Raw genomic sequence first — 15,662 nt, forward strand, 5'->3', positions numbered from 1 at the left:
TTTTAAAGTCTTACTGTGTGGGAAAGGAATTGCTAATAATAATAAACTCTGGTCTCTCCCAGAAGATGCTCTTTCCTTCTTGTTTCTAAGAACAGTTCCAAATTAATTTGAAAGACAGAAAGTTCAGTGATTCTAGAGCACAATAAGAATTTTTTTGAAAATTGTTCACTGAAAGGAATTTGGGGATAATATTCAATATTACTAGGTGCTATGATACTATAAAACCTTTTCTGGATATTTGGTGACAATCCAGTCTCAGTTGCACACCTTTGATTGGTTTTTCCCCCCCACATTATTCCATGTATTCAAATTTTAGGAGCTCTTTATTGATAGAGCAAAACAGAAAACACTCAGGGGCAGCTAGGTGGCGAAGTGGAGAGAGCACCGGCCCTGGAGTCAGGAGGACCTGAGTTCAAATTCGACCACAGATACTTAATAATTACCTAGCTGTGTGGCCTTGGGCAAGCCACTTAACCCCATTTCCTTGCAACAACTTAAAACAAACAGAAAACACTTGACATTTTCTTACAAAATCACTTCTTTTCTGTATATTTCCTTGAGTACTAGAATTATTTTTTTCCCCTTTAATAACAGCTCACTTGGTCCGTTCTAGTTACGTTGGTGTTCTTTCTTATAGTTTTGTGAAAATAATTCATTTCTAAATCCTAATATTTTTGTGAAATTAGTTCCTCTTAAGTAGTCTATTAAAATTCTGTTTTGGAAAATGGTGATAAGATGGCTTCTCTTCAGCTCCTTTGATATCAGAACTTTTACTTTGTTTCCCTTTGGTTCAGACATGTGATTATACTGTCTGGATCAAAGCAAATATAAAGCATAAGCACATGAGTCTTTATAATAAAACTATTTCATCATTTTTTCAGGTTTTCTATAATCAAAATATTTTGTAAATGAAATTTTTATATCATGTTTCTGGGTTCTGTCTCTGTTGATTGCTGCTTATTCTTCTCTCTCTCTTTTTTAAAGGTTTTTGCAAAGCAAATGGGGTTAAGTGGCCTGCCCAAGGCCACACAGCTTGATAAAATGTCTGAGACTAAATTTGAACCCAGATACTCCTGACTCCAGGGCCGGTGCTTTATCCACTGCGCCACCTAGCCATCTCTGTTCTTTTCTAAAAGGAAGGAAATATTCTTCCATCAAAACCAATGTAGCTCTTTTCACTCTATTTCAATTCAGATAGCATTATCCCTAGTCAAAAAGCATATATAACTTAATAGATCACTTTGCAAAATTTCAGAAGACTAAAATATATTTGGAACCCATAAACTTGGAGAAATGCAATTTACATATGTATACTATAACTAATTCCCCTTCCTAGATTAAGAGTCCCATATTCACTCTAGATACTGGCCTCATATTACAAATGACTCTGGCATTGTAATTATTGTAATTAAAAAAAAAGATAAGGGCTGTCGACTCTTTCAGCTACGATATTACAGGTTGCCACCTTGGTTGAGATGTATGTCTTTTGAGAAAAAGATAATCTTACTCTCTTTTGCAGCTTCAGAATTTTATTCAAAAGTAATTAGAAAAAAAAAAAGTAATTAGGTTGAGGGGTGGCTAGGTGGCGCAGTGGATAGAGCACCAGCCCTGGAGTCAGGAGTACCTGAGTTTAAATCCGGCCTCAGACATTTAATAATGACCTAGCTGCGTGGCCTTCGGCAAGCTACTTAACCCCATTGCCTTGCAAAAACAAAACCAAATAAACTAATTAGGTTGGGCAGCTAGGTGGCACAGTGGATAGAGTACCAGCATAACTGTGACCTTGGGTAAGTCACTTAAGTCCAATTGCCTTTTTTTTTTTGTTTGTTTGTTTTTGCTAGGCAGTGGAGTTAAGTGGCTTGCCCAAAGCCACAGAGCTAGGTCATTATTAAGTGTCTGAGGCCGGATTTGAACCCAGGTACTCCTGACTCCAGGGCCGGTGCTCTATCCACTGTGCCACCTAGCTGCCCCCAGTTGCCTTTTAAAAACCAAAAAAGTTATTAAATTAATTACATTGTTCATGATTGATTCATGCCAACTATATCATGGGGAAATGCTAATTTATTTATACTGAGAAATATAGTTAACATAATCCTATTGAGTTTTCAGGAAAAAGACCTATTTGTAATGCCAAATAACTGCATACATTGTTGTATGTATAAAGGTAATGGTCTTAGGAAATTAAGTCTTTGAACTCTGCCTGATGTCATGCTTATCTTCTATGTAGATTTTCCTTCCAAGCCTCTCTAAATACTTGTGTGAGTCAGATTACCCTTTCCTTGAGAAAATGCCATAAGAAATCAATGACAAGCTATACTTGACCTTTATTTAGATATTATTTAATAGTTATCAGAAGCCTTTCATTACATTTCTTAAGGTCATATGTCAATTTCTCACATTGTAATTTATTATTTACTTTTTCAACTTACTTATTTCTTCATAACTTCATCTCATTCAGTAAGAAATCTTCCCATAACAATGTTGGAGTATATGGTTGCTGTATTGCCCCATCCATTTTCCTAATTAACTTCATTTATCTCTATATTCTGTTTTGAGTCTGTTTCACTAAAACAAAGTAATTTGATTTATATAGTATAATAAGTCCTCTGAAAGGTCACTTGGGGTAGAGGACCTCTTGTTTTCTGGGTTTCTTCTTGTTGTTGCCAGGCCAAAAGCAGCACATTTGGCAGACAGTTGATCCATACTCTGTTGCATCTTAGCCTCAGGTGCTGCATTAAGTGCACATCTGCAAACAGAAAGGTCATGTTTTGATTCTCCCTCCACTTGGCTTGTAGTCTTTTCATTTAAATGATTTACCATCAGTGTGGAAGCTGATCTTGGCGCTCTGTTCATCCTCATTGAAGGTGTCAGCAACATCGAAGAAAACATGTTGAAAGCATAGGAGCAAGCCCCCAACCTTGCTTCACATCATTCATGAATAGGAAAACATGAGAACATCATCCTTCATCAAGAACCTATATGGCATACTATTGTGGACTTGTATATGATGCTGACTAAGTTCTCTACTTAACTAAATTTCATCATGATCTTCCACAAGCCCTCACTACTGGCAGTTTTGGTAACTTGGTCAGAGGTTGGCAATGAAGAAATTTTGAGTATTGTGGAAAAGTTCACATCTTGGCAATACATTCTAACTCTGGCAGTGTGAAAACTTTGAAAAGCTCCTAAAGAAAGTATGGGGTATGGGGCGGCTATGTGGCCCAGTGAATAGAGCACTGGCCCTGGAGTCAGGAGTACCTGGGTTCAAATTCGACCTCAGACACTTAATAAATACCTAGCCATGTGGCCTTGGGCAAGCCACTTAACCCCATTGCCTTGAAAAATCTTAAAAAAAAAAGTATGGGATATAAGAGAGAACAGGTTGCATATCAGACTGAAGGTCTACAGAGCTATCATGCTGACTACACTGTTTTATATCTATGAACTCTTGATAGTCTGTCATTACCATGCCAAAAAAACTGGATCTTGGAAAGATGCTGAAGATTGCCTGACAAGATAAGGTACTGGACACTGAAGATCTTCCTAGAACTGAACTTCCAAACATTCAGACTGTATTGCAGAGAATGCATCTCTGATGGGTTTACCATATAGTTTGTGCCAAATGCATACTTAACCAAAAGATAATTCTATAGAGAACTTTCACAAAATAATTCAGAAGATGTAGTATAAAGGTACTTTAATATTGACTGTGACACATGGGAATGCTGGCACAGGACTATCTAGCATGGCATTCCTACATTAATGAAGACTGTGGTCTCCCTGAGAAAAATAGAATTGTAGAAACACAAAAGAAATGCATAGATTGAGAGCCACTTCCACTCAAAATGTTCTAATGGACCACTTGTGCCTAATCTTTGGTAGAACCTTCTGAGTTAGTACTGGACTGATCAGCTACAGCTGAATACATTATACTCCCAACATTATGAAGTTATTGGTCTTCTTTAGAAACTAAGATTAAACAACAACAACATAAAGCTGACTTATCCACTCAACAAATGCTCCAGAGTCAATAGGGAAGCAATGTTTATAAGTTTCACAATAAATGAATTCTTATGTATCATAATTGTATTTTTGTACCACACTTTGTTTTGCTTTCATTTAGAATCATATTCATACTCATATACAGTACAGTACAGTACTATAATCTAACTTACTCAATAAAGCATAAAGTGCTACTGTATACTAAACACTATGCTTGGTGCTGAGTTCACAAAGGTGTGGGAGAAGAAAGCAAATCCTTGCTCTTAACTAAGAAACTTAAATCCTATTGAAAGAGATAACATTTATGTTTGCAAGCATATAAAGAACATTTTGAGTGATTGTGTGTATGTACACATCTAGTTATAAGTATATATCTTTATGTATGTATATACATACTTGTGTATATTTACTTATTAGAGAAATCATTAGGAATGAAAAGTTTCATGTAGAATATAATGCTTTCAACTGTATCTTGAAGGAAGTGAGGGATTTTTTTTTTTGCAAGGCAAATGGGGTTAAGTGGCTTGCCCAAGGCCACACCACTAGGTAACTATTGTCTGAGGCCAGATTAGAACTCAGGTACTCCTGATTCTAGGTGCTTTATCCACTGTGCCACCTAGCCACCCTGGAAGTGAGGGATTTTAAGAGACAGAGAGAGCATTATAGACATGGAGACTGTCTAAATTATTAAGGTACAGAGAGTTTATATTAGCAATAGAGAGATACATTGTAATTTACTGAGTGGTCAAGTTTGCACCTAAAGAAAAGTATTGTTGATAATCAGTGTTGATGGATGTGTTTGGATGAAGGAAAACTTTAGATAGGAAGAATTCAGACCAGAGGGCAGTGATTTTGTCCTGGATCCGGGGATGCTTGAGAACACTGAAAGTTTGTAAAGTTTGCAAAGCAGCCTGAACTATCCCTGAATTCCTAACACACTGAGAAAATAGCCCAGGTATTCATTCCAGAGTGTAGACCTTGGTCTTAACATTAATTCCCAAGGATTTTCACCCCAAAAAGTAATATGGAAGAATGGGCAAATTAAAAAATTTGACTGTTCAAAAAAGCTATTGTGACAGGGATATTCAAGACACAAATCTAAAAACAGAAAATAATTCTACAACCTCTATTTAAAAAAGCATCAAAAGAAAAGCACAGCTCAGGTACAATAAAGCAAAAAAAAAAAATGTGTTTTAAAGAAATCTTTCATTAAATGAAAAAAAGCATGGGTTTAAAAAAATGTGAAAAAAATTGGAAAAGAAATGAGAGGTTTGAAAGAAAAAATTGGGAGAGGAAATTAGTAGCTTGGCAGTTAAAGTTAAGAACCTTGCCTAAACAACAAACACCCTTAAAATTAAAGTGGATCAAAAAGAAGCTCCATTGAACAACAGACATCACAACAAGGTCAAGGAACTGGGGAAAAAAGAAAATACAAGATATCCCACAATAAAAAACAACTGACCTAGAAAACAGATCAAGGTTGATTCAGTGGATCAAACACTGGACCTGAAGTCAGGAAATTCAAATCTCAGATAATTTACTAACTGTGTAATTCTGGACACTCTAATATCATCTTTTTTTTAGGGTTGTTAAGATAAAAATGAGATAATGTCTGCAAAGTTCTGCAAACCTTAAAGCTCTATATAAATATTAGTCTTGATATTGGGAAAATAATTCAAGGATTTTTGGACTACCCAACAGCCATAATTAATGAAAGAGCTTAGACTTCATATTTCAAGAAACCATTAGAGAAAACTCCAGACATTTCTTAGAACCAGAAGACAGTGGAAATTTGAAGCATCCACAATTCACCTCCTAAATAAAACTCACAAGAACATCCTAATCAAAATCCAGAGCTTGCATCTCAAAAAAAAATAGTGTAGGCAGGCACAATTCAAGAACTGAGGAGTCATAGTTATACCCATAATTTGACAGCCACCTGTGTAAAGAGCTTATGATACAGTATTTCAGAAAGGCAGTCAGGAATAATTTATCCAACAAAATTTGACTATCAACCTACAGGCAGGAAAAAAATACCTTAAATGAAACCAGAGAATTTTCAATCTTTCCCTATAAAAGTTGCATAGAAACTTCCAGTTGCAAAAAGAATAATAAAAAATACACAAAGATAAGCAAGCATGAGATAACAATCATAAAAGATCAAACCAGGATAAATTATTTATATTCTGTTATGGAAAAAGGATATCTGCATTCCCTCTGACATATATCTGGTTTTAGAGAATGTCTAATCAGAACACTGGTTTCTATTAGTCTTGATCTAAGAAGGGTGCAAAGGGAGAAAATGATTATGCTAAGAGGAGGAGGAAAGGGAGATGAAGGTTGCAAAATATTATCTCATATACATTTTTAAAGTATACACAAACAAGTATAATGGAGTAAAGGGAACTAGTGCTTGAAATTTACTCTCATCTGACCTTATCAAAGGAGGGAAGAATATATTTCATGCTTGCTCTCTTGAGTACAGAAATACATTTCATTCAAGGAACTAAGAGGGAAACTAGGAATAAGGAGGAATTAGAGGGAGGGTAGGTTAAAAGGAGGTAGTAGTCCTAAATAAAAGAAACTGAGGGTAACAAAAATATTGATATGTGTGTGTGTGTTTGGCAGAGAATTGGAAACTGAAGGTTTCCTATCTATTGAGGAATGGTTGGACAAGTTATGTACCACCCCTCCCCCAAAAAGTGATTAAATATTGTACTAAAGAAATGATGAAGACAATGGTTTCAGAAAAATATGAGTCAAGTAAACAGAACAAGAACAAATTAAATAATTTTTGAAAGACTTGGGAACTTTGATTAACTTAATGACCCAACAGAATTTCAGAAGAATCAACATGTAACACCACCCAACACCTTGAGAGATGAAAAACATGGCCAGTGCTGAAATTTTTTTGCTTGCCTGTATATATTTGTAGCAGGGCTTTTGTTTTAGTTTCAAAGGATAAAGAGCTCATTGAAAAAAAAATTTAAATTTTTTTAAAATTTATTTTTTATTTTCATTTTGTACAAATTTTTTTTACATTAATAAAATATTCTTGTTTACAAATAAACAAAATACCCCTCCCCCCATGAATATAGATAGACTTGCTTCGGCAAAAAAAGTAAAGGGGAAAGAAAAAAATTAATTAAAAAAAATAATAGTAATTGTAGCTATGGCCCGGTGGGCGCAATGGACGAAGCACCAGCCCTGGAGCCACGAGCACCCAAGTCCATATTCAGCCTCGTAAACCCGACAATCACCCAGCCGTGTGATAGGCAAGCCACCCGATCTCCACTGCCCTGCAAAAACCAAAAAGAAGGAAAAAAAAGACCCAAAATAAAATAAAATAAAATAGTAATAATTGTAGGGGTGGCTGGGTGGCAGACAGAGCGTTGGCCCTTGAGCCAGGAGCACCTGGGGCCAAATCCGGCCCCAGACACCCAAAGATCATCCTGCTATGTGGCCCCAAGCAGGCCACCCAGCCCCACTTGCCCTGCACCCTCCCCCAAATAATAATAATTCCATATTTTTCCAACGTTGCCATTGCTGATTGCAACTCCCTCCTTTCTTATTTCTCCACTACCATGTACTATATTTTCACTCTCCTTTCACTCTGACTCCGCTGTAGGGTTGCTGAGTGGCACAGCAGACAGATGGGGCCCAGAAGCCCTGAACCCCCCTACCACCCCTTAGGCCCAGAATCCATCTGGCCCTATGGTCCTGGGCAGGCCTTCCAATCCCAGCCCCTTGTAAGAAGTAAAAAAAGAAAATGTGTTATATCTGACCACTCTCCCCCCATGGTCCATCCTCTCCTTTATTCACATGCTCACCCCTTCCCCCTGCTCCCCCCTCCTTCTTACTCCAGATGTCTATACCCCATTGAGTATATTTGCTGTTTTCCTCTCCTAGCCACCTCTGATGAGAGCAAAGGTTCCCTCATTGCCCCTTGCCTCCCCCCTTCCATATCATTGCAATAGCTCATTGTAATAAAAAAAATCTTATTATGTGAAATAGCTTGGACTATTCCCCCTCTCCTTTTTCTTTCTCCCATTCCATTTCCCTTTTTTTCTATTGACTCCATTTTTACACCATATTTTATCTTCGAATTCAGCTTTCTCCTGTGCTTCAACTATAAAAGCTCCCTCTACCTGCTCTATTAACTGAGAAGGTTCATATGCATATTATCAGTATCGTTTTTTTATACATGCAGTTCATCCTCATTAAGTCCCTCATATTTCTCCCCTCTCCTCCAATCCTCATGCTTCACCTGAGTCCTGTATCTGAAGATCAAACCTTCTGTTCAGCTCTGGCCATTCCAAAAGGAACATTTGAAATTCCCCTGGTTCATTGAAAGTCCATCTTTTTCCCTGGAAGAGGACATTCAGTCTTGCTGGGTAGTTGATTCTTGGGCTGCATTCTAAGCTCTTTTGCCTTCCGGTATATTGTATTCCAAGACCTACAAGCTTCCAGTGTAGTTGCTGCTAAGTCCTGTGTGATCCTGATTGCAGCTCCACGATATTTGAACTGTGTCCTTCTGGCTGCGTTGTAATATTTTCTCTTTGACTTGGGAGTTCTGGAACTTGGCTATAATATTCCTAGGGCATGGTTTTTTGGGATCTCTTTCTCGGGGGAATCGGTGGATTCTCTCCATTTCTATTTTGCCTTCTGCTTCTAGAATATCAGGGCAATTTTCCTGTAGTAATTCTTTGAAAATGATGTCAAGGCTCTTTTCCTGATCATGACTTTCAGGTATTCCAATAATTTTTAAATTATCTTTCCTAAGTCTGTTTTCCATATCAGTTGTTTTTTCAATGAGCTATTTCACATTTTCTTCTAATTTTTCATTTTTTTGTTTTTGTTTTGAAGTATTGATTCCTGATTTCTGGTAAATTCATCAGTCTCCCTGAATTCTATTCTTTGTCTGAAGGATTTGTTCTCCTCAGAGAGTTTTCTTATCTCTTTTTCCATCTGGCCAGTTTTGCTTTTTAAAGCATTCTTCTCCTCAATCACTTTTTGAACTGTTTTATCCATTTGACCTAAGCTGTTTTTTAGCATGCCATTTTCTTCAGCATTTTTTTGGATTTCCTTGACTAAGCTGCTGACTTCATTTTCATGTTTTTCCTCATATCTCTCCTTTCTTTTCCCAGTTTTTCTTCCAACTCCCTCATTTGATTTTCAAAGTCTTTTCTGAGCTCTGTCATAGCCTGAGCCCAATTTCTGTTTTTCTTGGAGTCTTTAGATGCAGGAGCTTGTGCTTCCTCATCTTCAGACTGAGTATTTTGGTCCTTCTTGGGCTCATTTGCAAAATATTCCTCAATAGTCTTCCTCTTATTTCTCTGTTGGCTCATTTTCCCAGGCTGGGCCTGGTTTTGGGGTGCTTCCTGAGCTTTTGGGACCCTCCCACAAGGGTCTGAGTGTGTGAGGCTCTGTCCTCCCTCCTGGTCTGTGAATGACCATAAGCGCCCCCCCCTCTGCCACGGGGCCAAGGTGGGGGGGGCTTGCTGTTCTATGGGGGGGGCCTAGACTGTGATCAGGATCTGAATGTGGTCAGAGCCCCAGAGTCCTGTTCCCGGGGCAGAGGACAGAACTTGGCAGTCTCTCTTCACTGGCCTCCCTCAGCTCAATGGACTCATGCCCTGGGGGTTCCTACTTACTGGCTCCACCTGCTTCTGTTTCCCGGTCTGGGCTGGGGAAAGACCTAGCTGTGTGCCCTGAGGACTGGGCTCCAGGTGCTCATTCTGGCAGAGGTCACCTGCTGTTCCCCCACTTTGTGCCTGGTGCTCCCCGGGGTGCAGCTCAGGAGACTCCCCCGCTGCTGTGAGCCGTGGCTCCCAGTGCCCTGGGGCTGCCTCCGGGAGGCTGAAGTTCTTTGGCTCTGGTGGGCCACCTCTCCGGCGGGCCGCCCCTCCAACCCCCGGGAGCAGAGCCTTTCTGCTCTTTTCCAGGTTTCCTTGAGTAGGAGAACTGCCTCCCTGGGTCCCTTTGTGGGTTCTGTCTCTCGAAAGTTTAGTTAGAGTCCTTAGCTTAACAGTTTTATCAGAGAAGTCCTAAGACTGGATCCCTTCTTGTCGCCATCTTGGCTCCGCCCCCTGGGTCTTTGAATTTTTTAAATGATAATTAAACCCATGGAATTGATTGAGGTTGTCAAGAGAGTATATGAGAGGGAAGAGGAGTGAACCCAGGATATAGCCTTTGAGTACACCCACAAAAAGGATTGATATCAATGGTGATTCTGCAAAGCTGACTAAAAATTGATCAGACAGGTAGGAGAATCTTGAAAATCCATACAGGAGAAAGTGTCCAATATTGTTCCTTGTTGTGGAGGTTGAGATAAATGAAAAGACTGTTAGATTTGGTAATTAAGATGTCATTAGTATCTTTGGAGAGTGCAGTTTTCATTTGAGTGATGAGATTGCCAGTCAGATTTCATGCAGTTATAAAAGGAATTAGGGGAAAGTAAATTGAGAGTTTGAGACGTTAAATCACAATAATAACTTGAGACTTGGACATATTTGTAGGTAGCAGGAAATTATCCATCTAATCTATCTATATCTAAACATGGAGATGGAAAACAAGTGGGGAATGATTGAAAGCATTCTCCTGGAGAAGATAGAAAAGATTCTCTCTAGCAGTACAGCTGGCAGTCTTTTTTTTTTTTTTTTTGGATTTTATTTATTTTGAGCTTTACAATTTCCCCCCCATTCTTGCTTCCCTCCTCCCACCCACCACAGAAGGCATTCTGTTAGTCTTTACATTGTTTCCATGGTGTACATTGATCTCAGTTGAATATAATGAAAAGTATAAGAGACAGAAAAATTACATAATAAGATTTTTTTCCCCCCTGAATCGAAGGTAATAGTCTTTGGTGTTTGTTCAAACTCCATAATTCTTTCTCTGGATATAGATGGTATTATCTATTACAGATGGCTCAAAATTTGCCCTGGTTGTTGCACTGATGGAATGAGCCAGTCCATCAAGGTTGATCATCACCCCTATGTTCAGATGGCAGTCTTTACACACTCGTTTTTCCTTTTCAACTTTTATCTATGTAATCTTGTGAATTTTTCACAGAAATTTCATTTAGCACCTCATGGGCCTTTCTATAAATCTAAAATTATTGAAATATATATATTGGTAATCCTTACTATCATTATATGCCTGTTTTCCTCCAAAAATTTTCTCCAGATTTTGTTTGGTATGGTAATATGTTGCAGTACACTTATATTTATCTTATACCCTTCCATTTGCATGACCAGCAACTTTAAAATATTCTAAAATTATGTTATTCTATGATTCAACTGCACAGTATCATTGGCAGGATCTTGGCATTAAAAAAGATGATTCTTTGTTGCACAGAGAAACTTGTCCTTTTCAGTTCTGAGACTAACTTTATGATTTATCCATTAACAACATTATCATATTCTGGATAATTGAAATTCATCCAATTCAACTCGTATATATATACACACAGGTAGTTTTGAACGTTAATTGAATTATGTTTTGTTGAATTGTAGTTATTCTTTGTCTTAGGTTGGTGCAGATGGTTTGATGAAGCTGAATGGTTCAGCCCTTAACAATGAATTTTTCACTTCGGCTGCTCAAGGCTGGAAGGAAAGATTATCAGAAGGTGAGTTATTTTTTATTCCGTTTTTCTGCAAGAAATTAAGTTTCCTAAGGAGTAGTTTGAGGAGAGAGAGGAGCTTCTTCATGGCCTTCTAGACAGTGAGGGAATTAGTTTTGGATTGGGGCTAGGATGGCCTGAGTTATATTGCTAAGGGTGCTGTGTGCAGCTCTCTCATGATCATCTTTTGGAATTGGTAGAGGCCTAAAAGATGTGAGAACTAAGATCACTGTAACGACCAACCTTAGTACCAGTGGACTGAAGGTGAAATAAGCCACAGTAAAGAAATGATGAAAGTGGGGGCAGCTAGGTGCCTCATCAATTAGAGCACTTGCCTAGGAGTCAGGAGGACCTGAATTCAAAGCTGGCCTCAGACACATAAGTTGTGTGGCCTTGGGCAATCGCTTAACCCCATTGCTTTAAATAAATAAAATAAAAAAAAAAGAAGTGATAGAAGATGGATACATAGCTAAATATGTTTGTTCTCCTTAATTGTATTTTGTTATATGGGAGGTTACTATTGCCTTGGGGTGGGGAAAGATTGGGAAGTAACACCTTTAAAAGGTAGATGGGGATTCAAATGCTACCTCAGATAATTTCTGTATGTAATTGTAAGCAAGTCATTTAACCTCTAAGACTCAGTTTCTTTTTCTTAAAAATAGGAATAATAATTATGAGGAATCTGCTTTGTACAACTCCAAAGTTTCATATGTTATTCAAAATTATTCAAAATATTCAAAATAAATTTATTTTTATAATTGTGCTTTATGTTAAGTAGGCATAAAATGACAAGCAAATATTTTTAAAAGTTGACTTCTACATTGCCAAACCAAATTTTTTACAGTAATTTTTTTCTTTTATTAATCCTATAGTATCTATAAACACCACCTAGAGATTGTTTTCTCTGATTCCCACATAATTTAACTTTCCTTATACAAGCATATTTGCATAATTAAAATTCAGGCATAATGAAGGCAATGTGTCCCTAGAATTCAATTCCTTTAGTATCTGAGTTCCCTTTGTTTTTCTCCCTTATCTTCTCCCCTAGTCTTGAAGGTTCCTTGAGATGCTAGTTATATGCAGAGTCCTTCATCCAAAAGAATTCTGAACATTGGAGAGAGGGCAGGTCCCGTCATTAATTGTTGTTTTGTTTTGTTTTTGCAAGGCAATGGGGTTAAGTGGCTTGCCCACGGCCACACAGCTAGGTAATTATTAAGTGTCTGAGGCTGGATTTGAACTCAGGTACTCCTGACTCCAGGGCTGGTGCTCTATCCACTGCACTACCTAGCTGCCCCGTCATTAATTGTTTATGACCTGCCTGTAGTGACAACTTCACCCAACATCCCCCCTCCCCCCCATGTTTTCCAAATGAGGTTGGGAAATCTGAGTATTCAAGAGAATTGAAAGAGAGAGAAGACAGGACTCACTGAACATGAGCTCCAGAGCTTTAACAGTCTTTAAGTTGTGAAAGAGGAAAAGAAGAGAAAAGGCTTTAGCTAGATAAGAAAAATGAGGATAGTGTAGAAGAAGGAGGTAAAGAAGATGTGCCAATGGAAATGGGGAAGCAGATGCTGAAGAAATGGATGTGAACTCTAGGTTAATACAGACAAATTTAACAATTATCTTATCCCTCAGCTTATCTAGAGCACTGCTTTTGATGAAAATTTGAGAGATTTATGTCATTAAGAATTCATCAAGTGCTTGGTGAGCATCTGCTCTTATATACTGGACCTTGTATTGAGAACTAGGAGTTGCAAATATTATAATTCCTGGTTAATTTTCTTTTTGTACATTGGCACATAGGTGAGTTCACACCTGAAATGCAGGTGAGAATAAGACAAGAAATTGAGAAGGAGAAAAAAGTGGAGCCATGGAAGGAACAATTCTTTGAGAGCTATTATGGGCAGAGGTAAGCCAAAATTTGATTTTGTTGTTTTTGTTGGTAGCTAGGATCTTTTAAGTTTTCTCAGAAGATAAAGTGCCAAGAGAGAAAACAATCATTAGGAAAACTGGCATTTGTAGTCATTATATAACCATTGAAACCCTTCTCTCAAAGTTCATTTTATCTGCTTCTTCAGATCATGTAAAAATTTCTCATTAAGTAGTAAAACTTCTTGCCTTAGTTGTCAGTCTTCCAGGTTGGAGATTGCCCCCTGGAGTCTTAAAACTTCCCTAAGATCTTCTTAAAAGACATTGGCACATAGACTTTAAGGTCTGTAAAATAATTTTAATTCAATGTATGTTGGTGATGATGATGGCCACAGGGAACATTTTGTTTTAACAAATTTTGAGGAAAATTAGAGTTGCTGCTGTAGCCACAATTTCTGTCCTGTAAAAATTCAATACCATGCATATATCCCAATTTCTAATTGCCTCAAACCTTTCCTAAGCCATCGGTGCAGCAGGAAAGTGACTGCCTGATGGTCAGCAGAACATTACTCTAGTCTCGAGGAGCTATACCACTGGCATGTCGACTCTTTGATCTTGCTGGGCTTCAGTTTTCTCTCCCACAAACAGGAATTGGACTAGATGATATCTGAATTTCCTTCTAGCCCCAATCCTCTCTGTTCCTGTTAGGAGCCACTGGCTGAATCTCTCTGTTTTTAGCAAATGAAAATGTTTTCTGTGGCCCATGTCTTTGTCAGATTAGTATGGTGATGATAGCTGTGCAGAAAGAGACTCACATGTTCTGTTTAAGAATTTTTTTTTACAACCCTTCAAGTTTATCCTATTTTTTCAAACTTTTGTTAGAAAAGTTGCAGAAAAGTTACTCTCAATATTTGCTGTGTTTGTGTGTTCATTTATCCTGTTTTCAAGAAGACTCCTTTTACTGAAATTAACTGAGAGCAGTTTCTATTGTAATGAGCTGCATTCTGAGTGCCTCTAGGAACTTCTTTCTGTGTTATTTGCTGCCTTTCCATTCCCCTTCCCTCCAAGAGGGTATGTGTGCATGTATTCACAAAGCAATCCCCCAAGTCTCAAATGAGCAGCATATTTGGGAAATAAATATTGTTGTAGATATTTATTGTATTGTATAATTATAGAAGAAGCTTTGGAGGTGCTTTTTCAGTTGAGCTCAATCTTATTTGGGTAAAAGGAGATGGATGTGTTACTGGTCCCAAACTTATGCCTTTATTCTTCCTGCCATCATTGTATAAAAATAGAATTGTTCTTATGTCTTCATTGTCTATTTTACTAATTGCCAGGCACTTTGGATACATTAGGTCTTAATTTCAAATTCATTGCAGACATGACAGCAAAGTAGCAGTCATAGAGAATATTTCCCAGGTTGAAATAAACCTAACCTTATAACCAGAAAACCAGTGGTTATCTTAAAAAGACAATTATTCCTCTGATCTTGCATTGCCATTACAATATTGGTATAGATCCCTTTTTATGCTCTTCATGGTTTGTCCCTACTCCATTTCATCCATTTCTAAGTCTCTTTGGTGTTACTCAGCAGTCCTTTGCTTTTTCTGATAGTCTGGGTTTCTAGAACAGGAATAACAGCCTCTTGATAGCCAGTAAAATGTATGTAAACTCTTAGTGTTTCCTTGAGCTCAATATCTGTTGCATCTTTTCTTTATAATCTCCCTATATATTGCCTTGCTTAATGTAGGTACATAATAAATCTTTGTTGAATTAAACACTTTGCACAAGGACAGAAACATCCATGGAATACTCTCACTTTAGGGCTCCCCATTTGTTTGCATGTCATTGGTGACTCAAAAGGCACTGAAACTACTTGTGTAGAAAGAACTATCTCTGCTTTGACTCCTGGAATTCCTGAGAAACTTCCAGTGTGATTCAGAGTCCTTGAAGAAGCCTTAATTGACTCCTTGAATAAGAGAGGATAGCTAGGATTTGGGGGGGGGGGGTAGATGGGGCCAGAAGGGAAGTGATATGAGCAATCCTAGGTTGGCTTTGGGCAGTTCTTTGAGGGGAAGAGTAGGGCTTCTCTGGTCCAGCATCTTCCCCATCCTCATGCAAAGCCTGACTCTGCCCTTTCCTCAATACACATACACACACACACACACAC

The 15,662-nt window shown here is 38.0% G+C and overlaps 1 protein-coding gene across 3 annotated transcripts in view; it reads left to right on the plus strand.

The window, feature by feature from the left end:
• ASXL2 (ASXL transcriptional regulator 2) overlaps nucleotides 1–15,662 on the plus strand; it is a 210,092-nt gene that overhangs the window by 181,867 nt on the left and 12,563 nt on the right. For all 3 annotated transcript variants that reach the window (XM_074209932.1, XM_074209931.1, XM_074209933.1), the window contains 2 exons: nucleotides 11,533–11,629; nucleotides 13,427–13,532. In XM_074209932.1, the coding sequence (XP_074066033.1) occupies nucleotides 11,533–11,629; nucleotides 13,427–13,532 (203 nt within the window). The remainder of the gene's footprint in view (nucleotides 1–11,532; nucleotides 11,630–13,426; nucleotides 13,533–15,662) is intronic.

The sequence above is a fragment of the Macrotis lagotis genome, chromosome 1, assembly GCF_037893015.1.
Source record: "Macrotis lagotis isolate mMagLag1 chromosome 1, bilby.v1.9.chrom.fasta, whole genome shotgun sequence".
Classification (NCBI taxonomy): Eukaryota; Metazoa; Chordata; class Mammalia; order Peramelemorphia; family Peramelidae; genus Macrotis; species Macrotis lagotis.